The 25,833-nt window shown below is 40.3% G+C and overlaps 1 protein-coding gene across 9 annotated transcripts in view; it reads left to right on the forward strand.

Moving 5' to 3' along the window:
* The window catches only part of filip1l (filamin A interacting protein 1-like), a 109,058-nt gene extending 86,008 nt beyond the window's left edge, over window positions 1-23,050 (forward strand). For 8 of the 9 annotated variants that reach the window (XM_053229332.1, XM_034299665.2, XM_053229333.1 and 5 more), the window contains one exon: window positions 13,452-23,049. In XM_053229332.1, coding sequence (XP_053085307.1) covers window positions 13,452-13,604 — 153 coding nt within the window. In that variant the 3' untranslated portion in view covers window positions 13,605-23,049. Of the gene's footprint in view, window positions 1-13,451 lie in introns of all 9 variants that reach the window. The other variant, XM_053229336.1, reaches the window with a different exon arrangement.
* Window positions 23,051-25,833: the final 2,783 nt, after the last annotated feature.

Below are 25,833 nucleotides of genomic sequence, written 5' to 3' on the forward strand. Positions count from 1 at the left end.
TCATCAAAACCAACAAAGACTTTTTGCAATCTGCTGCCCTGTGCTTCATGGAAACATGGCTACGCAACCTAATGCCTGATGGTGCGGTCCACCTACCTGGCTTTCAACTATACCATGCAGACCGCAAATCAGAGCTAACAGAAAAGTCTAAAGGCAGTGGAGTTTGCCTCTATGTAAACAAAGGTTGGTATTCGTATAATAGATGTATCCTTTTTAAAACAGTCTGTGAGCCCTTTCTAGAAGCACTAATCATAAACTGCAAACTGTTCTATTTGTCATGGGAGTTTCCATCGTTTTTTCTGATGAATGTTTACATTTCACCACAAGCTTGCGTGAGTGAAGCACTCGATCTGCTTAGCAGCCAGATTCAATGCATGGAGAAGAACCACCCGGACTCACTTCTCATCATTGTGGGCAACTTCAACAGAGCGAAACTCAGTGACGAACTTCCTAAATACCGGCAACAAATTACCGCCCAACAAGAGTTAAAAACACTGCGACACTCTCCCATGTTTGGGTGGAAATGAGGAAGCAAGAGGCAGGGTTGGGAACAACTCAAGAGGTGTTTTATTCTATGTCTTTCTCTTTCACTTTTCAGCAGTTTTATTTTCCCTACTATACATGTGCACGCACATATGCGGCTTTGTGCTGGTTGGCTGTCTCTCTTTCAAGGCACTTGTCTCTCTAATTTTTATCCTTGCCACAGCTCACTGCAACACAGAACACTCATTAGTAGAATTCCCCACAGGTGTGCATTCCTTACCACTCTGGCTCTGCCCTCCATTCACAAACCGGCATTCAGTCGTTGGAACGTCATGGGGGCCCTGAACAACCCAAAGGAAGGGTTACGAATTGGTGTAACCCAAATGGAGTGGAAAAGGCCATTTTTTTGCGAGATATTGAAGTCAAGGAGATCTGCCAATATCCCTTTGTTAAATCCAGTGTCGAATAAAAGCGAGCCGCGCCTAGCCGATCGAGTGCCTAGCCGATGAAGCAGTTCGTCAAAGCAAGGCATTGGTTATGCGTCGATTTTAGACACTGCATTGACTTTTCTAAAGCCCACACAAAACCAGACCGTCCCATTGGCTTTGGGCCCGAAAACCACTGGGCTGCTCCAGTCACTGTGGGACTTGATCACTCCAGTGTCGAGCATAGCCTTGAATTCATCCTGAACCACATTTTTTGTTCTGGCAGACAATAGGGGTGGCTGCTTACCACCATCCCTGGTGTTGTCTCTATGTGGTGCTCTATGAGATCAGTGCCACCGAGGAGATGCGAGAACACGTCGGAAAACTCCACTCGCAATTGGTATAAAGCTGTTTTTAGGTTTACCTCTGGTCCTAGCTCCCCGCTCTCTGGAACAACCATCGCCAAAGACATGGGAACCGCCACCCTCCATGGTTTAAGGAGGTTAAGGTGGTACACCTACCGTGCCCTGCCTCGGCCTTCAGCTTACCTCATAGTCGACGTCCTCAACCCGTTGTGTGACCTCAGAGGGCCCTTGCCACTTGGCGAGTAATTTAGAGCTTGATGTGGGTAGTAAAATGAGCACTTTATCTCCCGGTGCAAACTCTTGTAGCCGAGTACCCCGTTATACAGCTGGGATTGACGTTCTTGCACCTGTAGCAAATTCTCCTGTGCTATGTGGCTTAAGATGTGGAGTTTTGCTCTCAGGTGAAGAAGGTATTGAATTTGCTTTTACTGTTAGAAGGTCCCTCCTCCCAATTTTCCCGAATGATGTCGAGCATGCCAAGAGGCTTCTGCCCATACAATAACTCGAACGGGGAAAACCCTGTGGAGGCTTGCGGGACCTCTTGCACTGCAAATAACAAGGGCTCTAGCCACTTATCCCAATTTTGGACATCGCTGTGAACGAACTTACGAATCATGTTCTTAAGCCTTTGATTGAATCGTTCCACCAGCCCATCCATTTGCGGATGATAAATGCTGCTGTGAATCGATTTAAAGCTCGTTCTTACATGAAAGACGTGCCCTGATCAGTCAGGATCTCTTTGGGATCCCGACTCAGGAGACAACACAGAAGAGTGCCTCCACAACATTACCTGCGGAGATACTGAATGACTGAACAACTCTTTCGCAAGTTAAGCCTGATGAATCTTAGCATTTTCATCCTGGAATATGCCTGTGCCGTCAGGGAAGTCCATTGACGGGATAACCTTGTCATTCAGTACATTCAGGTGCTCAGCTGACTTCATTTTATTGCCACACAATGAGGCTGAGCCTAGACCTGACCAGTTGATGCAACCCCAGATCATAACACTGCCTCCAGAGGCTTGTATAGTATGCACTATGCATGACGGGTGAATCACTTCATGCATTTCCCTTCTTACCCTGACACGCCCATTGCTTTGGAATAGGGTAAATCTGATTTTATCAGACCACATGACCTTTTTCCATTGCTCCACAGTCCAGTCTTTATGCTCCCTAGCAAATTGAAGTCATTTTTTCTGATTAGCCTCACTAACAAATGGCTTTCTTGTGGCCACACAGCTGTTTTGTCCCAATCCTGTAAGTTTTCATCACATTGTGCCTGTGGAAATGCTCTTACTTTCACTATTAAACATAGCCATGAGTTCTCCTGTCGATTTTTTTACGATGTGACATCACCAAGCGTTTTAAAGCTCTCCGATCACAATCATTCAAGATTTTTTTCCGACTACATTTGTGCTATAAAGTTGACAGTTCACCAATATCTTTCCAGGCTTTAATAATGCACTGGACATTTCATAACCCAGTTCCAGGGATTTCAGCAATTTCCTTAGTTGTTTTCTTTGCTTGATGCAGGCCAACAATTTTCCCCTTCAGTAACATCTTTTCCACGACCATGGGATATGTAATCTGCCGTGGTTGTTTAAGAAATGAGAAGCTACACACTGCATCAGTTTAAAAAGAAGTGTTGCTAGCTGAAACATATTAATCACTGCAGTAATGATCCAATCATAGGCTTTTAAGTATTTGCTTATTTAAACCCAAGCAGCGACCTTTTTTTTGGCCAGGCAGTGTATATACATACACTATGGCCAAAAGTTTGTGGACACCTGAACATAACACTCATATGTGCTTTTTGAACATCCCATTCCAGATTTAATTCCCGTTTGCTGTTATAATAACCTCAACTCTTCTGGGAAGGCTTTCCACTAGATTTTGGAGTGTAGCTGTGGGGTTTTGTGTTCATTCAGCAACAAGAGCATTAGTGAGGTTAGGCACTAATGTTGGGTGAGGAAGTCTGGGGTGCAGTCGGTGTTCCAGTTGGTCCCAAAGGTGTTCAGTGGGGTTGAGGTCAGGGCTCTGTGCAGGACACTCGAGTTCTTCCACTCTAACCTTGGCAAACCGTGTCTTCATGGCACTCATTTTGTGCACAGGGGCATTGTCATGCTTGATCATGTTTGTGCCTCTTAGTTCCAGTGAAGGGAAATCTTAATGCTATAGCATACAGACATTCTAGATAATTTTGTGCTTCCAACTTTTTGGCAACAGTTTAGGGAAGGACCACATATAAGTGTGATGGTCAAGTGTCCACAAAACTTTTGGCCATACAGTGTGTATGTGTGTGTATATATATATATATATATATATATATATATATACACACACAGTATGAACATCGAGATACACTCACTGTCCACTTTAATATTCCTATTAAAGTGGACAGTGAGTGTATACTGAATGAACACGGGTATATATTTAATGAACCCTGGCAAAACCAGAATCACAAAACCAAAGGACAAAGAGCTCATAAATCAGGTATCAAAACAGGAACAAAGGCTTGGCACGTCAGGTCTAACAACACTGAACGATACTTCTCCTTGTGTGTGTGTTTACAGAATGTATATATAGGGTGTATGTATGACTGGAACCAGGTGTGTAGTCGGGGGATCTAGAACATGACAGTGAAGCAATGCGCTGGGGAGTGCAGTCCTGAGTGGCCATTTTTGTAAGCTGTGGTACAACTTAGAAGTTGGAGTCCACCGATTCCAGCTTTGACCTAACAGAAGAGCTTGATCCAAGAGAAGAACTTTCCTTGGGTCTGCCTCAAGGGCCTGGAGCTGGGTGCTCTGGTTGATGAGCATGAAACTCTCTGCAGAGGAGGGGGATCAAGAACTGCCTGAGCAGGTACCCAGCATCTCTCCTCTGGGCTGTACCGCTCCCATTTGATGAAATATTGAAGCTTGCCATTCTTGTGACATGAATTTAGGATTTCCTTGACAATGTATGCTGGTTGTCCCACATTGTTGAGAGGTACGTGGAGGGACATAATCGGCTAGGGGATCTGGTGTGATGGGTTTCACACATGACACATGGAAGGATGGAGCTAAGTGGCAATTGCATAGTAGATCCAGGTTATAGGTTACATTATTGATTCATTGCAATATCTTATAAGGACCGATGTGTCAATGAGTGAGTTTTCTGCAACCTTGTGCATGTCTCAGGTGGAGAGCCAGACTTGGTCCCCAGGTTAATATTGGTTGGTTGCTCCTCTATGTTGGTCAGCAAACTCCTTGTTAGTTTGTGCTATTCGTTCAAGCCATTTTTGCATGGTCTCCCACACTTGCTCGCAATACCTGAACCACTCATCCACTGTGGATGAGTCTGTGAGGTTAGCGGTCCATGCGAACAAGGATGTTTGGTGTAAGCTGGGTGGCGGAATATCTGAGAGAGTTCTGAGTGCATTGGGCCCAAGGGAGAAACTGTGACCATTCTTCTTGATTGTTGGCACAAAAGATTCTTAACCCTTAAACCTGCCAATTTCCTGGTTAGCTTGTTCAACTTGAACATTTCACTGTGGTTGGTAGCCTGATGTGAAGCTAACCAACACCCGCAACTTTTCCATGAACCTGCTCTAGACTTGTGATGTGAACTGAGTGCCTTTGTCATTTACAACGTTCTCCTGGATACTGAAGTATCTGAACACATGTTGGAAAAGACTGTAAGCAGAGAGGTGTCTCAAATGAGGATGGCAAATTGGGCAGGGGAGTGAGACGCAGTGATTTAGAAAATCATTGATAATGACCATTGTGACCATGTAATTATTGAAGCTGGGGAGGTCTGTGATGAAGTCAATGGGGTACCATGGTCGCTGAGTGGTAGGCAATGGTATTATTTTCCCTGCTGACAGGGTTCTCTGGCTTGGACACATGATGAACAAGAAGAAAAGAATTTGTTTCTGTAAGCATATTCAGCCACCAGTACTTTATCTGGAGAAGCTGAAATGTTCTGTGAACCCTTGGATGCCTAGTAGCAGGAGCCCTTTGGGCCCAGGTGATTAGTTTGTCTCTTAGAGTGGGTTTCACATAGGTTTTATCTGTGGGGCAGGACATTGGCACCTGTTGATGTTGGGATTGGACTGGTCAATGTCCCACAAGAGAACACCCACAAAACAAGATTGTGGGAGGATGTGCTCTTCACTGGTTTCTTTGGGAGGAGCAGGATAAGGGCATGATAGTGAGGCTTTAGTGTTGTTGGACCCAGGTCTGAAGGAGAGTGTGAACTGAAACCTGGAGAAGAAGAGAGCCAACCTTGCTTGGCGTGAGTTTAATCATTTAGCAGTTTTATTGTATTTGAGGTTTTTATGGTTGGTATAAATGACAAATGTGTGTTCTGCCCCCTCCAGCTGGTGGCAGCACAGTTATAGGGCCAGTTTGACTGTGAGCAGTTCTCTGTTTCTGTTGTCATAGTTCCACTCTGCAGGTGAAAGTTTCCTTGAAAAGAAAGGTGGAGCTTGGATTTCTCCCTGAAACTTTGTAACAACACAGCTCCTACTCCTGTTTGGGAGGCATCTACTCCTTGACTGTACCTGGCATGGGCCATGCTCTAATGGCAGTCACGTTATTAGTCTCCATGAGCACTCCTTTGGTGCTGATAACATATCCCAGAAACAAAGTCTTTGGCACATGAAATTCACACTTTTCCCCTTTGACATACAGGTGATTTTGGAGAACATGAGTCAGGACCTGTTTACCATGGTTTACATGAGAGTCTATGGAAGGGGAATAGATCAGTATGTCATCAATGTAAGTGGTCACAAACTTGCCCAGCATGTCCCTGAAGACGTGGTCAGACATTGGAATACTGAAGGCATGCAAGAAAGCCCATATGGAATTAAGTGGCCAGAGGTGGTGCTAAAAGCTATTTTCCATTCATCCCACTTTCGGATATGGATGAGATTATAGGCACTGTGCAGGTTTAGTTCAGTGAAGGTTTCTGAGTTGTTCTAGGGCTGAGGGAACGAGTGGCAGAGGGTAGCAATATTTTACTATAATTTGGTCAGTCCTCTGTAGTTTATGCATAGTTTGTGTCCATCCAGCTGATGCCGGAGAAGTGGAGTTTCGAATAGAGCCTTGCTTGAGTGCTTCCTCAAGTTAAGGGATAAATGCAGTTCTGTGGTGGGCTGGTGCCTGCTATGAGCTCAAGGGCACAGTCATATGGTCTGTGAGGGGGTAAAATGCTGCCTTTGGCCTTACTGAATCCTCTATGCACTCCTGATAGAAGGGGGAATTTCCACCTTGGTGGTTACCTCAGGGCTTTCAATGGAGGTTGATTCGGCCAGGACCTGACATGCTTTGAGGTATGATGCAAGACAGTGAAGGGACCAGGTGATTTCTCATTCTGCCCAGGAGATCTGTTGGAAAAGCCGAGGAAAGCTGAAGGGGTGCTCATGGACACTAACAACTAACAACACTAACATTAGAGCATGGCTCATGCCAGCTACAGTCAAGGACCTGCAGAGATTTCTAGTTTTCACCAGGTTTTACGGGAGATTCACGAGTAACTTCAGGTGCATGATGATGGGGTACCATTTAGAGATGGTGATTGAGTGAGAGTTTTTTTTTTGGTGCAGAGCACTGATTTGGACCATAATGAGTTTGCTATGGTGGGTGATAGAGCTTCCTGAGATGGGTTCACCCTCAAGGGCTTGAATCTGTAGTGGGCTCTGGAGAGGCTGGGTGTTGAGATGGGGCTTTTCCATGAGGGCCTGGTCAACGAAAATGCCAGCTGATCCAGAGCCAATCAGTGCTGTAACAGTTGAGAGACCTTCTGAGTGTCTTATCTAAGCTTTTATTGAAAACGTTTGAGAAAATAAGAATATGGTGGCACTTGCCGTAGAGGAGTGAGTAGAGCAGTGGACACACTTATGTGAAAACGTTGGTACACTTGGCATGGGGCATGAGGTGCCCTGTGCTACTTGATGCTTGGGGCTGGCACAATAGTAGCATAGTCTCTCCCATTGCTGCCTTTGGCATTACATAGTGGTGAGTTTGGCCTGACTGATTTGCAGGGTTTGGGCTGCGCCCCCCTCCGTGGCTCCCCCCTTATGGTTTTGCAGGAGTTGGTCCAGGCAGATAGAAATGTCAATAAGGGAATCCAGAGAAGCTCATTTAGAATGTCCTATATCAATACTTGTTACTATGCTGTTTTGAGCACCACTTTCTTCCATCCACTGCCAGCTACAAGTGAACTCAGTGGCAATACGGCTGCCCTGCTTGTTGGACAGGAGTTGTTTCCCAATTTCCTTGCCCTCTGGGGAATGATCGGAGACTCTTTGGAAGCAGTTAATTAAGTGCTCATAGGATGTGGTGTGCTCCACTCCCTGAGACCAGAGTGCTGTAACCCAGGTGAAATTCACTGGTGTAGCTGGCTGTGGTCACAGTGTGTTAGTTAGCTGTGTGAGCTTAGCATCATGCATGACTTGCTGCTGTTGTTGGTTTCCCACTAGCCAGCCTTGAGCTGCTAGCACCTGTTGCCAATCCAGCATACTTGCTGCATCCATGGAGACGGTGAAGTATACTGTCAGGTGTCAGAGGAGGATGCAGTTGCTTTATTTTTAAATGCATCCTTTAAATAAAGATATGCATTATTTAAAGCAGACAGGCAAACAAATACAAAAACGTGAAGCAAGGGCAAAGTCAAAAACAGGCAAAAAGTCAGGCGATCACCAAACAATGTACATGTCAAAACCAGAACCACAAAACCAAAGGACAAAGAGCAAGATCATCAGCCAGGTATCAAACTATGGGAACAAAGGCATGGTACATCAGGTATAATAACACTGAGCGATACTTCATGTTGTGTGTGTTATATAGGGTGTGTGCATGATTGAAACCAGGTGTGTGATCAGAAGTCAGGCGAGCTAGAACATGACAGTTAAGCGGTGTGCTGGTGAGATTTGCCATTTTACATATTGACTGTGTGAGAAACATATTGTTGCTTTAGCATGCCCACTGGATAGTTTATTAACACTGGTTTCCAGGGAGAAGTACTGGTTTATTTATATTGATTTGTTAGGATAAGTACTTCCATTTTCCTGGTGGTAAAATGAGTTTTTCTGCAGGCAGGCAATGAGACAGCATATGAAAAGCAGCATCAAAGAGATTCAAAATGGGATGCAAATGTAAATTAGTTTCTTTAGGGCCTTGCCTCTTTTCTAAGTATATATTCATTTTTTAGGATGTATGGTCTGCTTGTAATAAGTGAAACATGGGTATGTTTAAAGGCAGCATGGTACCATAGAGGGTTAATGAGGTTGAGCTTTAGACACTGTGTTGGCCATTCCGACCGAGCTTTAGCTGTCAAACAGGTGGGCTCACATTTGTTTGTAGAATACTTTGGTATATTAAATAAATAAATGAATAAATAAATAAATAATAAAGGCGATGCCAGTCGACCCACTGACATCAAACTGTTGCATTCTTCTTTTATGATGCTTTTTCAGGCTTATACCACAGCTTCTTTCAGTTGTTGTTTGTTTTGGGGGTTTCTCCCTTCAGTCTGGGATGAACTTCATGCATTTCTCTGTAAACTGGCAGACAGAATGTTTCTGTAGACTTTTGAATTCATTCTGCTGCTACCTTCATGAATGCATCATCAATAAAGATTATTGAGCCTGGTCCAGAAGAAGCCATGCAAGCCCAAGCATTGACACTACCTCCACCATGCTTGATCGATAAGCCCGTATGTTTTGGATCATGAGAAGATACATTCTTTCTCCACACTTTGGCCTTTCCATCACTTTGGTAGAGGTAAATCTTGGTACCTTTTGTGGTTCATCTCTGTATTTCTTTGTGAATTCCATTCTGGCCTTCCGATTCTTACTGCTGATGAATAGTTTTCATCTTGTGGTATGGCCTCTCTATTTCTCCTCTCAAAGTCTTCTTCAAATGGTGGATTGTGATACCTTCATCCTTGCCCTGTGGTGGTTGTTGGTGATGTCAATGGCTGTTGTTTTCGGGTTTTTTGTCTCCATTTTTCCTCTTTTCTCAGCTTCAAAATGGCTTGCTTTTCTCCCATAGAAAGCTCTCAGGTCTTCATGTTGGTTTTATCCTTTTTAACTACAAAGGATTCTTCACAGGTGAAACCCAGGACTCAAACTAAGAGTAGATATTCAGAGCTATTAATTGTTTAAACAATTAATATTTTTGATCACTTGAAAAATGGGTGGGTTCAAACAAAAGCTGCCATGTTTTAAGCTGTTTAACATATCTAGATGTAAATATGAATATGTAAATTCTGATTTACATATTACATATTTTACAAGGACCAAGGAACCATTCTACTGACAAACCAATACTAATAATCCAATACACAGGTGAAATAACCAATGTATATGCTGATAAATCAGTATTAATACCAGCAAATAAGTGTATCATAACAAATATATACATTACATTGAGCTTTGATTTATCATTAGGCATTGCTGTGGGCACCTTTGTTGGGTCCTCTACTGCAAGCTGCAAGTGGTTTTTAGGGTGTCGGGGGAGGGGCTATAATTTTTCATCATTGCAGAAAGTGTCAGGGAGTTAATTAAATCTTAAATGAGCAATGCTTTACTGAAATATGTATAAAGCAAGCACTTGTACAAACAGCATTACTAGCGGGAGCAGTGTTATTCAAATGGTGCAAAAGAGGAGATACAGAGTTTTAAACGTTCTGACTCCAGAACCAGTTCAGTTTTTACGCTGGGGTGGCACACGGTCTGATTCTCGGGAACCGGTTCTCTGAGAGCCTCAGGGGCGGGTCTGACTCAAAACGTTTTAACTCTCCGTTTGTGTTAGCATCAGTGTCCCACTTAGTATTTGCACCCAAATTTGGGCATCTCATTATAAATGATTATAAAGCAATAACACAAATAATTGTTACTTTTGTGTTACTATTTTTAACCCATTTCTTCCCTAGCCATTATCACAGGTTTTTAAATTCTTTTTGGAATTTAAGGAAAATATATTAATTTTACATATATTAACATTATATAATTAAAATTGTAACATTAATTTGATGTGTTCAGTGTCTACTCTTGACAAAGTCTTATGGCAGTCAGATGAAAGAAACCATATTTATGATAGAGAAGGTAAGTAAATCGGTCAGGTTTTTTCCAGAACACAACAAGAGTTAAAGAGCATGTTCGTTGCAACATTCCAGAGATAGGGGGCTCGTATAAATCACATTCGAGCATGACCATGTTCTGCACCACTATACAGTCACTTGGAATAATTCTTTTAATATAGTCAGGCAACGTATTTTCAACCATCAGAATATGACCGATAAATAAAGGTTATTCCAATTTATATCAATTTCTTTTTGCAATGATATATTGCAACAGTTTCATTTAGAACATGTTCAGCTTCCTTACACTTCTTATAACAACTGTGCTGTACTGAGGAGCTGTGATTTCAAAACAGTTAATGTATCAGTAACACAGTCCTGATCTATCAGAGGTTTATTTTCTTGTATCAGAGCCATGATTTCTAATGATAACACATTTATGTTCTGAATTTAATCTAGAGTGTATTGTGGTTGTGAGGCCTGTATGCTATAAGCCTGTAAGCTTTTTATATATTACTTATATATTTGACATCTTTCATTAAACTATTCTGGATCAGTAATATATGTAGGAATTCTACAGAGTAGTGTAGGTTCAATAAATTTCAATGAAGCTGAAACACTGATTTAAACACAAAAAAATCATCACAAAGTGCTAAATAAATGTCTTGAAAAAGAAAAGTAAATGTAGAAATAACTCTGATCATTATAACATCGGTAGTAATTTCATGTGTTACAGCCTGCTCGTTCCAGCTGCAACAAAGAAAGGGAGACCACATAGCAGTGCAAAACTAAGTTGGTATTTTATTTACAATTAAGATACCAAAACCAAATTGAGTAGTCAATGGTCAGTGCCATGCAAATGGTGGGTGCAGGGAAATTCTAAAAAAAATCTCACACACACACAAACAAACAATGGAAAAAAAATCAAGATGAAGGCTTCCCAACAAAACCACCTAGATACCAACTTCCAGGAAAAAGAAGCCTCAAATCATGAGCAGGCCAAGCTGCCATAGCCTTCCCTATAATATCAACCAATTAATCTTCAGGGGCAGGGCATGACACAGGCCAGTACAAACAATAGTAAAGCCTACAGAGGAGGACAGATGGCCGGGCCATCACCCATGTTAATTTTTATATATATTTTAGCCTATTTTATTAGTTACAAATCTCCTTGTATAAAACTCTGGTCCAGATGAGATTTTGTTCTCACAGTCAAATTCTGGTGTTGTGTGTATGAATTCATTGTGAAGATACATGAGCACCATCTTGTGTTCATTTCTGAATGATGCTGTCCTACTGATTTATTGTCACATTTCCCTATCAAAAGAACAGTAGCATAGAATGGGGTTGTCACATGGGTACATTGCTTATACCGCCAACACCAGAGGAACTCAAAAATTAAATAGCTGTTTTGTGTGACTTCATGTTCTGAGGTCAGTTTCCTGTTCAAATGTGGTCAAAGTCACTAATATATGGTGAGCACAATTTTATTATTTTTGATCTTTTAAACTAAAAGAACAGAGTGCACTTCATATTTTATGTAATAAAACTTTATTAGGTATGAATTTTCAAAATTCTGATTTTTTTTTATGGTGGGGGGGGGGGGGGGGGGGGCGAACTGCAGTTCTATGTTAAGTTAGCCTTGCGCTATAGCTACAATTAGTACACATGTCAGTTTGGGGCAAGTTGTTACAAAGGCTTTAAGGTAAGCACATGTGATAACTTGCCCCATTATTAACTGATGGAACTTGCTCAAAAATTATTATGATAATGTGTAATCACCTACTGGGTTGCTGCTAACAGTATTAAAAAATTATTGTAAATTGATTATTATATACAACATACAGTGTATTATTTATATTACCCATTCCAGATTTGGCCTACTGATTCTTTTGGTAAGTTGTACTTGGATTTGAATTTGAAATAAATTGTTACAAGTGCACAGCCTCTGCTTAACTATTATGAAGATGAATTATAAAATAATTCTGGCATTACACATAGTTCTTTAATGTGTCATGTCAGTGCACGAATAAGCGTATAACTCCCAAGGGACATTTCGGCCTACAAACATGGCTGCCAAGGACTCCAACTCCCGACACATACGTTCAAGCTCATCTGATTACTGATCAAGTACACCTGGACTCACTCAAACACACAGTCACGCACACTATAAATAACACATTCAAGAATGCAGTCAATTATCACTCAGTGTAGACTCATCTCTTGACATATGAAGCCTTGTTGTTTATGCTTGTTTATCTAGTTATAATCTTTGTTTGTCCCCTGTTTTCTGAATCTTATCTTGCCATGTTTTGGCCATTTATTTATTACCTGACCACTGGCTGTTTATACTGACTTCAACTTGCTTCACGATTTACACCTGTTTGCCTGTTGTAAAAATAAAGCCTTTTATCTGCACCTGCAACATCTCTGCCACCTGACATAATGTGGTCTGATATATCACATCACACCCAGGAAATGTAAGAAACAGTGAAAAGTGTAACAACAATGGCAGATCGATCGACCAATTGGCATATGAATCCAGATTGACAATATTGACAAACATTTGTTCAGGTGTGTTGAGCTCTCCTCACGAAAGATACTCTTCCTCGGCATCCTCAGCTTCTCTCATGGTAAATAGTTCATTACCATGATATTGTAGCTGATTATTGTGAAATAAAACCTATCAATGTATATCCAACTTAACTATATAATTATTCAATGATAGTTAACAGTTATTTAATATTTTATTTAAAATTTCATTAATTTTATTTATAATATTGACTTATTCAGCCAAACATAGTCAGAAAATTGTATTTTTTTTACAGGCATTACTGCATCACTGCATTTACCACCCCTTTCTGCTGTGTAATAAGACTTATTGTCATGCTGTTTTGTGGAGGGGCAAGATGGATCTTGGTTTATGGATGGGACAGGGTGAAATAACAATAAAAAAAATCATTAATAAGAGGCCTAGAGCTTTTGGGGGGGGGGGGAGTCTGATAGCTTTTTGGGCTAAGAGAGAAAATACATGCAGTACAGTGCTAGGATCTTGATTTCTTGTATTTCCATTTTACAAATAACAATAATTTCCTCTTCTTCTTTCCCGACAGGTACCTGTTGAAGCATTCCAGCAGTCTGGCCCCACCAGGATACCTAAACCTAAAGCCTACAGTACACCAACAGGAACAAATTCCAGGACTGCACTGACACAAAACACAGGAACTGCCCAGGACCTGCCTAAGTTGGGGGAAAACATACAATGACTTGAATACAGAGGACCTGTTTACAAAGTCATAATGAATATTATTTCAGCAACTTTTCAGAAACCAAAAAGAATTTTAAGTGATTTATTATTTGTTTATTTTTGGTATTACTCATCAGAAAAATAGCAGAAATTCCTGAATTACTTGTGAACAATCCTCATGAGAGAAAGGAGACAAAGAGCAAAGCCAGAAAGATTTTTTATATATTTTAGGGTTGAATTAGACCTTAGACTGACCTGGACTACCAGAGATCCATTATATTTTTAGGATACACCCCAGCCCCCATGGCCCCCTCACACATTACAAGACTTGACAACATTAAAACAGGAAGTCTAAGTACTAGAAAGTAATTTTATTGAACTTAAACAATCTGTAAAAATACAGTGTTTATATTGTTTTTAGTTTCTGTTTTTAACAGTGTAAAGCAACAGTTTATCCAAGAAGAAAGCGATTGTTCTATGGCTGTGCAAAACTGACCCTATACAATAACCATTCTGTATCATGCTGTCACAAACCCTTAAGTTAATGCATCTTACAGCACAGCAGTGAATTTTCTTTGATTTAGGTGAAAGCCTAATGGTACCTCATTAGGCTTTCAGCCATTTATGGTACCTCAACTCAAAAAATATTAATTGATATTTTTCAAATATGAATTACAAAAAAAGACTTCTTTTAAGGTCACTATAACAGAAGTACTCTATATGGCCAAAAGTATGTGGACACCTGACCGTCACACCTGTATTATTTTAAAAGAGGAGTGAATATATGGTAAACTCCAGAAACTTAAATTTATTTTCCCCCTTCTCTGAGCATACCATCACACATCTTTCTGTCACACAGTGCAACAACTCCCAGTGCAACCCCTAGAGCCTCCTTGTAGGAACTGCATAATATGTATAATTGTACCAATTACAAATCTATATTCAAACAGATTGAATATTACATCCCCCTTATTTAGAAGACTTGACCATCCTATGGCAGTAAACACAATATAGCCACAAACTTAAATAAAATGACTTCAGCCAGACTTTATGGCATAATATACCAATGTATGCACAGTATGCACAAATCAGTATGCCAACAATCAAACAACAAAAAAAAGAGAGAAAAATATCCATAACTATTTCAATGGGTAAAGTAGTGAGAATTTATATGACACACTTTTTTTTCTTCTTTCATATATGTATATATTCATATATGTATGTATATATATATATATAGCCGTAACATTAAAACCACTGAGAGGTGAATTGAATAATATTGATTATCTCGTTACAATTGCATCTGTCAAGAGGTGGGATATATTAGACAGCAAGTGAACAGTCAGTTCTCAAAGTTGATGTGTTGGAAACAGGAAAAAAGGGCAAGCGTAAGGATGAGAGCGACTATGACAAGGGTCAAATTGTGATGGCTAGACGACTGGGTCAGAGCATCTCCAAAACAGCAGGTCTTGTGGGGTGTTCCCGGTATGCAGTGGTTAGTACATACCAAAAGTAGTCCAAGGAAGGACAACCGGTGAACCGGCGACAGGGTCATTGGCGCCCAAGATCATTGATGCGAGTGGGGAGCGAAGGCCAACCTGTCTGCTCCGATCCCACAGAAGAGCTACTGTAGCACAAATTGCTGAAAAAGTTAATGCTGGCTACGATAGAAACGTGTCAGGACACACAGTGCATTGCGACTTGCTGCGTATGGGGCTGCATATGGGGCTGGAGTACTGTGCAAAAGATTTAGGCACATGTAGAAAAAAAAGCTGTAAAGTGAGGATGCTTTCGAAAGTATGAATTTTAATTGTTTGTATTTATCAGTTAACAACATTCAAACTGTGTAAATGGAATAAAACCTTAAATCTAATCAATATTTGGTGTGACCACCCTTTGCCTTTAACACAGCATCAGTTCTCCATGGTATCCTCGCACAAAGTTTTTTAAGGAACTCAGCAGGTATGTTTTTCCAAACATCTTGGAGAACTAACTACAGTTCTTCTGTGGATTTAGACTGTTTCAGTTGCTTCAATTCAATTCAATTCAATTTTATTTGTATAGCGCTTTTAACAATGGACATTGTCACAAAGCAGCTTTACAGAAATAAATTCAAATATTTACAATATATTTTTGTTAATCCATTTATCACTGTGAATTCATCCCTAATGAGCAAGCCAGTGGTGACGGTGGCAAGGAAAAACTCCCTGAGATGATATGAGGAAGAAACCTTGATAGGAACCAGGCTCAAAAGGGAATATATGTATGCACACACACGCTCACACACATAGTATATATATGTAGGGCAGCGATCCGATCAGCCTACACCCTTTACAATTATACTCTACTGGGTTTCACTTCACATCCTGATCAGTCTGGTCTCGGCAGTGTTAGGCTGTGCTTTATCTTGCAGATTACAATGATTCCTGCAGAAAATTTGACCTTCAGCAGTATGTACATGGCAAGATCTGAATGTGTCATCAGGCTTGATGACTAAAGCAGGCTTCCATCTACCATTCTCCTTAATGCTTACATGCTCTCCAACCTGTAGCGGTATAAGTGATTTTGCTGATAAGTTGTAGTACTTTTTTTGATACTGCTGCCTTTGTTCATGCTTGGCATACACATTTTTTGTGCTGACACTTTTAGGCTGTAGCTGTTTGCTGGTAGTGGGTAGGATGGAGCATAGTCTTATGCTCATCAGTAATTGGACAGGGGATCTGAAACCATCCAAAGATGTGTTATGGTATTCCAACAGACTGATGTACAGGTCTTTCTTGTCTGCTTTTCCTTTGTCCATTAGTGATTTGGCAATCTGTACTGCCTTTTCACTCAGCCCATTGGTCTGTGGGTAATGTGGGCTACTTGCGACATGCACAAAATCTCAAGCATGAGCAAAGCTCTCAAACTCTATTGAGCTGAATTGAGGTCCATTGTCTGAGATAACCTTTTCAGGAATTCTATGTGCTGCAAATCCGTTGTTCAGTTTGAGAATCACTGTAGCAGCTGTGGTGCTTTTAAGCTTCTCCAGATCAAAATATCTGCTGTAATAGTCGACAACCAGAACATAGTCTTCATTATTCCAGGTGAATAAGTCAGTGTTTACAGTTTGCCATGGTCAGTTTGGAATAGGATGGGAAATGAGAGGCTCTTTGGCATTTGACTTGCGGCGTTCAAGACAAATAGAACAACGTCCCACCATGCATTCAATCTCTTCAAACGTGCCAGGCCAAAAAAGACCCTCTCCAGCACGTTGATTTGATCAGTCCCATGTATCCTGAATGAATGTGTTTAAGCATCTCTTCTCTCAGCTGTAAGGGGATTATGATCTTTTCTAGCTTGAAAACCATACTGCCCATCTCTGATAGTTCATCCCTATGATTCCAGTATTCCAGTATAGCTGTAGGGCACCTCTTTCTCTCTTTAGGCCAGTCTTCTTTGATCACCCTCTTTAATGTGGACATCTGAGCATCTCCCTCTGTTTCTTCTCAAATAGTACTGTACTTTGCATCATTGACTGGGAGAGCACTGAATACGGTGTGGACTTGCATGTCCATCCCAAGGCTGTGATCATGGTAGGACACAGATTTTCTTGAGTGTGTGTCAGCTACTGGAATGTGCTTTCCAGGAATGTGTATGATAGTGAAGCTGTACTTTTGCAATTGCAGGATCATTCTTTGCAGAGGGGCAACAGCTAGTCGCTTTCTGATGATGGTTTCCAGGGGTTTGTGATTGGATTCCACGTTTATGTGCCAACCATAAATGTAGTGATGAAATCTTTTGCAACCAAAGAGAATGGCAAAAAGTTCTTTCTTGATCTGGGCGCAGTATATTTCTGAGCCAGTGACTGAATTTGCGGCATCTGTAAGCGGTTTACCCCCCTGCAGCAACACCACACCCAGGCCATATTTGGAGGCATCAACCTGCAGAGTGAGATCTTTACTTGGGTCAAAATATGCCAACACAAGTCCTGGTTCCTTTGTGATGACGTCCTCCATCTTTTGAAATGCTGCATCATGTAGCTTGTCCTGTATGAGCTCACTGTTGTGCTGCAGTAGCTGTCTCAATAGGGCATTAATGTCTGAAAGGCTTGGTATGAACTTTAAAAGATAATTGACCATGGCTAATATTGTCTCAATTTCAGCACAGTTCTTAGGTGGTTCCATTTCTTTTATGGCTGCCACTTTTTGAAGATCAGGTCTGATTCCATCCGATCAAAACTTAAGACACATATGATCAAATGCTGTTCATAGACTTCATTTCAGCATTCAACACAATCCTTCCTCAGCACCTGATTGGAAAGCTGAACCTGCTGGGCTGAACACCTCCCTCTGCAACTGGATCCTGTACTTCCTGACTGGGAGACCTCAGTCAGTCCGGATCGGGAACAGCATCTACAGCACCATCACACTGAGCACTGGGGCCCCCCAGGGCTGTGTGCTCAGTCCATTGCTGTTCACTCTGCTGACTCACGACCGTGCAGTAACGCACAGCTTGAATCACATCATCAAGTTCGCCGATGACATGGCCGTGGTGGGTCTCATCAGCAAGAACGACGAGTCAGCATACAGAGAAGAGGTGCAGTGGCTAACAGAATGGTGTGGAGCCAACAACCTGTCTCTGAACGTGGACAAAACTAAAGAGATGGTTGTTGACTTAAGGAGAGCAAGGGGTGACCACTCTCCACTGAACGTTGGCGGCTCCTCCGTGGAGATCGTCAAAAGCACCAAATTTCTTGGTGTTCACCTGCCGGAGAACCTCACCTAGTCCCTCAACACCAGCTTCATAACCAAGAAAGCCCAGCAGCATCTCTACTTTCTGCAAAGGCTGAGGAAAGCCCATCTTCCACCCCCCTTCCTCACCATATTCTACAGAGGGACTATCGAGAGCATCCTGAGCAGCTGCATCACTGCCTGGTTTGGAAATTGCACCGTTTCAGAACACAAGACCCTGCAGCAGATAGTGAGGACAGCTGAGAAGATCATCTGGGTCTCTCTCCTCCTCCATCATAGACATTTACACGACACGCTGCATCTGCAAAGCCACCAGCATTGTGGAGGACCCCACACACCCCTCACACAAACTCTTCACCCTCCTGCCGTCTGGCAAACGGTACCGAAGCATTCGGGCCCTCACGGCCAGACTGTGTAACAGTTTCTTCCTCCAAGCCATCAGACTCCTCAACACTCAGAGACTGGACTGACAACACACACACACACTCAACTGAATCTCATTCTCTTTGCAATTTTTGCACATTTCTGTATTCAATACCTGCATTTTTGCTGCTAAAATATTTATAAAATACATTATATAATTTTTTATACTCTCTGGCTGGCTGCTACCCCTTATGTTTACATTTACAGCAACTTATATTGTTACTCTTTTGCACTACTGTCACATCTGATTCACTTTCTTACTAGAACCGTGTACTAGTCGGCACTGCACTATATCTGACTGTGCCTTTTGTCCTGTTTTGGTAGTCACTGTACTGTCTTGTGAAGTCTGCACATGCTCTTTATGTAAAAAATACATAGTCTCTTGTAGTTTTGTGTTGTTTTATGTAGCACTATGGTCCTGGAGGAAGGTTGTTTCATTTCACTGTGTACTAACTAGCTGTATATGTTTTAAATGACAATAAAGCCACTCGACTTGACTTGAGTTTTATTTCTTTTTTCTATTGTTTCTTAATCTTTCTCTTTTAAATTTATATTGGTAACCAGTAATAAGCTTTTACCTCTCTAATCATGCAATTTGAGAGAGTTTTTGTCTTAAGTTTCGCCACGGGACTTCTGTTTTCAACTCTCCGAGTGACTGGCGCGCAGCAACACGGTGCCGGCTCTTTTGTTTACACCAGAGATCAGCTGATTGCATTGCAACCATCCGGCATTTTTGATCCAACTTTGTATCGGATTCATCCATAATAGGCTCAGGATTGCTCTCTGGGAAGGATATAGACAACACCAGCTTAATCATGTCCAGGTCTTAGCATGCTTTTTGTCCAAGCATGTGTGGTGACTGGGTGTCAACAGTGAAAAAATCCAGCAGCATGGCATTCTCTTTGTATTTGCAATGCAGTTGGCATGTGCCTTTAACTGACAATTGCTGCCCACCATATCCTGTTTGCTTTCTTTGGGTAATTGGCCATGCTTTTCATCTAGGCTACTTTCTCTAATGTTAACTCTGCTCCCTGATTGAGCAATTTCTCTCTAACCTGTGGGGAATAAATGCTGAAAACGATGCAATCTCTGGATTAGCGTAACCACAGTCTTCGATGAGCAGTCTGAGCTCAGTGACAAAATGATTAAATGTTTCCGTGGCACTCTACGTTTTCTCATTGAACTTGTATGTCATGAATATTGGATTGGCCTTTGGGACTACATAAGCTTCAAAGTTATAGAAAGCTTTGAGTAACTTAGCGTCATCTGTGGTGAGAGTTCATGTATTGTAGATATCCTGCCCTTTCTCTACAACCCATAACAGCAAGTAGCTGCATTTCTCCGCCTTGTCCTTATGTCGAAACAGTCCCAAGAACATCAGTTCAACATGCGGCTTAAACTTTCTCCATGCATCAGACAGGTTCGGTGATTCCCAATCCATTCGTGGTGCAGGCAGTCCAGCAGCAATTATCTTCTCGATTTACTTCTGACACCATCTATTATTTTTGAAAGAGGAGCGAGTAAGGTAAACTCCAGAAACTTATTTATTTTCCCCCTTCTCTGAGCACACCAACACATATTTTTCTGTCACTCAGTGCACCCACTGCCCAACAGAGCCCCCTTGTAGGAACTGCATAACGTGTGTAACACCAATTACAAATCTATATTCAAACAGATTGAATATTACAACATCCATATGTGGGCCTTCCCCAAACTGTCCTCACAAAGTTTGAAACACATAATTGTCTAGAATATCTTTGCATTGCTGTAGCATTAAGATTTCCCTTCAATGGAACTATGGGGCCCAAACCTGTTCCAGCATGACACTGCTCTCATTTCTTGTTTGAAGTGTGTCTTAATCATAATATAAGCACCTTGCCATGGTACCACGTCAAACAACTGCACAGAGTTTTATCAGTAATCTCCCAGAGTTACCAACCATGATTGGATCACCGTCTGATCCCGAAGAACTTCACCAGGCAACTGAATGCTTAGAATAAATGTTCCCCTATCAAGTTGAGGAATATGTAAAGGACATTAGACACTGGATGCTTATTAAATTTCTTTTACTTAATTCTGACAAGACAGAAGTACTTGTACTAGGACCACATGCAGTTAGAAGTAAGCTTTCTGATTACAAAATAACTCTAGATGGCCTATCTGTTTCATTGTATGCAGCTGTAAAAGAGTTTGGTGCGATTATTGACTCCAGTCTTTCATTTTAAGCTCATGTATATAATATTACTAGGATAGCTTTCTCTCATCTCAGAAATATTGTTAAAATAAGAAATATAATGTCAGTACACGATGCAGAAAAATTAGTTCATGCTTTTGGATTATTGTAATGTCTTGCTGTCTGGATGTTCCAGTAGGTGCATAAACAAGCTCCACTTAGTCCAGAATGAAGCAGCAAGTGTCCTTACTAGTACCAGAAGATATGACCACATCACCCCTATCTTATCCACACTGCATTGGCTCCCAGTCAAATTTCGTATTGATTATAAAATACTACTATTGACCTATAAAACACTGAGGTCTCGCACCTCAGTAGCTGAGTGACGTTTAGGTCTTTTATGATCCGCTATGCCTACTTCAATCAGAGTGCAGGCTATTTGTTGGTACCTCGAAGCAGTCTTCAGTGTTAAAGTCTAGGCTAAAAACATATTTGTTTAGTTAAGCCTTTTGTGAATAGTTTTTTCTTAGGTAAAGGAGCAAGTCTGGAGGGTTCACAGGCATAGAGTGTTGTGGTGAACTGGGATGTTTGGATGCTGTTGTGGTTATGGAGCTGATGTTGAGGGACCAGGTGAAGTTCTCCACCAGGTGAACACCAAAGAGTTTGGTGGTTTTGGTGATCTCCACAGAGGAGCCATCAATGTTCAGTGGAAAGTTGTCTTTGCTCTGTGCTCTCCTGAAGTCAACAACCGTCTCTTTAGTTAACCTCTACTAAATTGAAGGAAAGGCCAAATTGTGGAGAAAGAAAGGATCTACTCATGATCCAAAACATACAAGCTCATTGGTCAAGTGCGGTGGAGGTAGTGTCATGGCTTGGGCTTGCAAGGCTTCTTCTGGAATGGGCTCACTAATCTTTATTAATGATGTAACTCATGATGGTCGCAGCAGACTGAGTTCAGAAGGAACTTCATCCTGCAGTAAGACAATGGCCGAAAACACACTGCCAACACACAAAAGGACTTGAAAAAGTGGAAGGTTTTAGGCTGGCCGAGTCAATCACCAGACCTTAACCCAATTGCGCATGCATTTCACCTCCTGAAGAGGAGACTGAAGGGAGAAACCCCCAAAACTAACAACAACTGAAAGAAGGTACAAGCCTGTGGTACAAGCCTGGAAAAGCATCACAAAGAAGAATGCAACAGTTTGGTGATGTCATTGGGTTGCCGGCTTGATGCAGTCAAGGGATATGCAACCAAACATTAAGTGTTATTTACTTTAAGACTATCTGTTCCAATACTTTTGCTCATCTAAAAATTGGATCTGGCACAAAAGGTGTCATGTTGTTTAGCACATCTAAATGTAAATATCAGGAAATGAAATCTGAAATTCTGATCTATCATCACATATTCATCTTTTGATCTCAAACCCAAATCTATTCAGTGTATAGTTAAAAACAAAAGAGTTGGCCTTGCCATTTCAATACTTTCGGAGGGGACTGTGTGTATATATACAGTACTGTGCAAAAGTCTTAGGCACCAGCAAATAAATGCTGTAGAGCAAAGATGCTTTCAAAAATAATGAAATTAAATATTTCTACATTTAAAAAAAAACTATAAAGATCAGTAAACAGTAATCAATGAAACAAAGTCAATTTTTGGTGTGCCGGCCCTTTTGATTAAAAAAAAAATAGTAATCTGAAGTACAATTTGTGCAGTTTTATAAGGAAATTAGCTGGTAAGTTTTACTGAGCATCTTGCAGACCCAGGCACAGTTCTTCTGGAGACTTTGACTGTCGCACTTGCTTCTTATTTTTGCAGCAAAGCCCAGCAGCCTTCATTATGTTTTTGTCTGAAAAGTGGTCTCTTATGTAATATGCTGCTTTCTTTACTGACATACAAACATTTTTCTGTAATATTTAATTTTGTGCTGGAAAAGTAATGTTTGGAAATCTAAAATGTTTTTGTACTGACTTATAATGTAGAAGTCATTAAATAAAAATCTATAACAAAGTTTGTACTAAAAAAATAGGGTGCCTGAGACTTTTGCACAGTATGTATATAGAGATCAGATATATGCGATATCAGAAAATCTTCAACAGCAAGTTAACAGTGGTGTGCATTTCTGATTTGCAGTATATATATATATATATATATATATATATATATATATATATATAATAAAATTAAAAATAATAATAATAATCTTTGCTTACAATCACAACAAAATAAATTTTCTGTTTTAACATTATCAACTTAAATAATGCCTTGCGGTAACACCAGAGAAAGAAAATACAGCCTTAAATTTAATCTGTGAAAATGTTTTCTGTGCAAAAAAAATCAAAAGGCATTATTCTTTTCTTTTTTGTTTTTTTTACCAGATTTGACAATATTATTTAATTTTGAAGTGATCATGTGATACATTTTTCACAGAATTTTTAGATTCATGTTTATGGCATAGTGTACACCTCTGTAACCTTTTGGTGTAAAGAATTGCTAATTTTGTCCATGTAATGGTTTGGTTCTTCAACAAAGTTTTCCCTTTTTTTTGCTTGATTAATTAAAATAACATATTTGGTGCTTTTGTGGTAAGTCTGTCCTTAAAATGACTTTATGTTTCACTGAGAATATTCAAATTATACTCACTTATCACACAGACGGTGGTAGGATTCAAATGCAGGATTTATTGAAAACAATACCAGTAAACAATCCAGAGGGCAATTCCAAAATCGAAATTCAAACAGCATGCAGAAAGGTCAGGTGACCCCTTCCTGCTGGACCAGGGAAAATATGGGGACCAATCCTCTTGACTTTCTACACAAATGGTTCTCAAGAATCTGCTGATTTCTTTATTGTGCTTGCTCCAATTGACTATTACATTGGAGATGATAACCTGAAGTTAAACTTAATTCCTAACTTCTCCATAAAAGACTATATAGCACATCGAACTTTGTTTGACTTTGTAGATAGCAAAGATTTACAGTGTTGACAACTTTGACGGATTGCATTTACATACCTGTCCAGGAACAATATCACTAGTTCCACATCCAGCATTATCCCTTTCACCAATAATAAATTACTGCATCATGAATAAGTGCTACCAAAGTTTTTTCTGGTTTTACTGTTTCTAAAGATCACCATGAGATTGCTGTGGATGGTTCCACATAGAACTCAAGTCTCCACCATAGAAGAGTTGATAAATTCAACACAATAGACTTTAAGTTAAACTATAACGAATTCAGAAATAACACTGATGCTCATACTCATAAGTTGCTCATAAGCTCATAGGTTTCTATTTACACAACTGCACTTTTCAACTATACAGTTAGTATAGAGTTAGTATACAGTTATAGAAGGGAAATTATTCAATTATTCTTCCTCATGTCCTCTGAGAGGCCATCGTCACCTCTGGCTTGCTTATTAGGGATAAATTTATAGTTTTAAAATTGATATCCAGAATTTATAAATTCCTGTAAAACTGCTTTGTGGCAATGTCCACCATTAAAAGTGGTATACAAATAAAATTCAGTTGAATTGAACTGGAATTGTGTGCACATTCATGAGGCTTGACTATCATTTCTAGCTGTTCCTCAGCCCACAGGTCAACTGCACTTGTAAAAAAGACAGAAAACTATTCTGGAAAATCATCTGTGGAGATGTAATTTAAAATGTAAATTTGGATTGTTTTCCATTCACTGATATGGAATGGGCAGGATTAAAATTGTGCTGTAGCCAGCCACTAGAGGGCCTCATATTTGTAATGAACCAATGACTGTATACCGTGGGTGGACAACATGGCACCATTTGAAGCCTGAATTGGGTGTCATTGAAAATTACCATCTTGACTGAGTTTGCACAGTAGGTCAAAATTGGAGCCAGACCATATACAGTAGACCCTGCCGGTTGGAGAGTAGGTCCACCTCTCACCCACCCATATTGGAACGTGCACACTGAAGGATATTACCTGAACATAAGTTTGCACATCAAACAGTTACTCAAAGAGGTGAGTACAACATTATGAATTAATATGTAAAATGCTAAATTGGAGTCATATAATTTGCATATTAATTATATTGATTTAACCATTGAATAGGAAAGTGTTTTAGAGCTTTGAGTCACTGGCTGAGCTAACATTTGATAGCTAGCTGACACACTAATGTAATGTAACAACTGAAAATATACTGGTGAACAGCAGTCAATATTTACACTCAACACAACCTTTTTTAATTATTGAAAAATTATTGAACAAAAAATTGTTTTAATTATTTAGAAAATTTTCTGCTTTCCATTATTTTCATCTAACTTTGACACCTGCAGTAAGTTCTGCCCATTTTGTTGGTGGAGTATATTTATAAAGGATTGACTGGCTAAACTTTACCAAGCCACTTTCAAGCGTTACATAAGCTATATAGTTGGCGGCTGGTGGTGTATTTGATTGGATGGCTAAAATCTAGTATCTATCAATAGCTCGACAATGAAACTATAGCGTTGACCAATAAATTATATTCTGAGGTCTCATGGATAATAATAATAATAATAATAATAATAATAATAAGAAGAAGAAGAAGAAGAAGAAGAAGAATCATAATAATAATAATAATATTTAAGTTCCTTTGGATGAGGACATTTCTTAAATGCTGTAAATGTAAATAATATTCGGGCAAATTATTACATACACATATCCTGTCCCATCAACATTCCTTCCATAGCGTGTGTTTGTGAATTGTCTTATTTTTCCTTATTTGTCCTTATTTGTCCTTTTCTCATTCATTAAGCAGTCATGATTGTCCCAGAAGTGACAATGAGAGCATACCAGGAGGAGTCATGTTCTGAGAGGCCTCTTCTTTAGCGCTAGAAGCCTGCATTGACAGTCCTCTCACAAAAGTAAGATTCTGAGGCCAGTGAACTGGCAGTCCAATACAGC

The sequence above is a fragment of the Pangasianodon hypophthalmus genome, chromosome 25 (assembly GCF_027358585.1).
Source record: "Pangasianodon hypophthalmus isolate fPanHyp1 chromosome 25, fPanHyp1.pri, whole genome shotgun sequence".
In the NCBI taxonomy this organism is placed as follows: Eukaryota; Metazoa; Chordata; class Actinopteri; order Siluriformes; family Pangasiidae; genus Pangasianodon; species Pangasianodon hypophthalmus.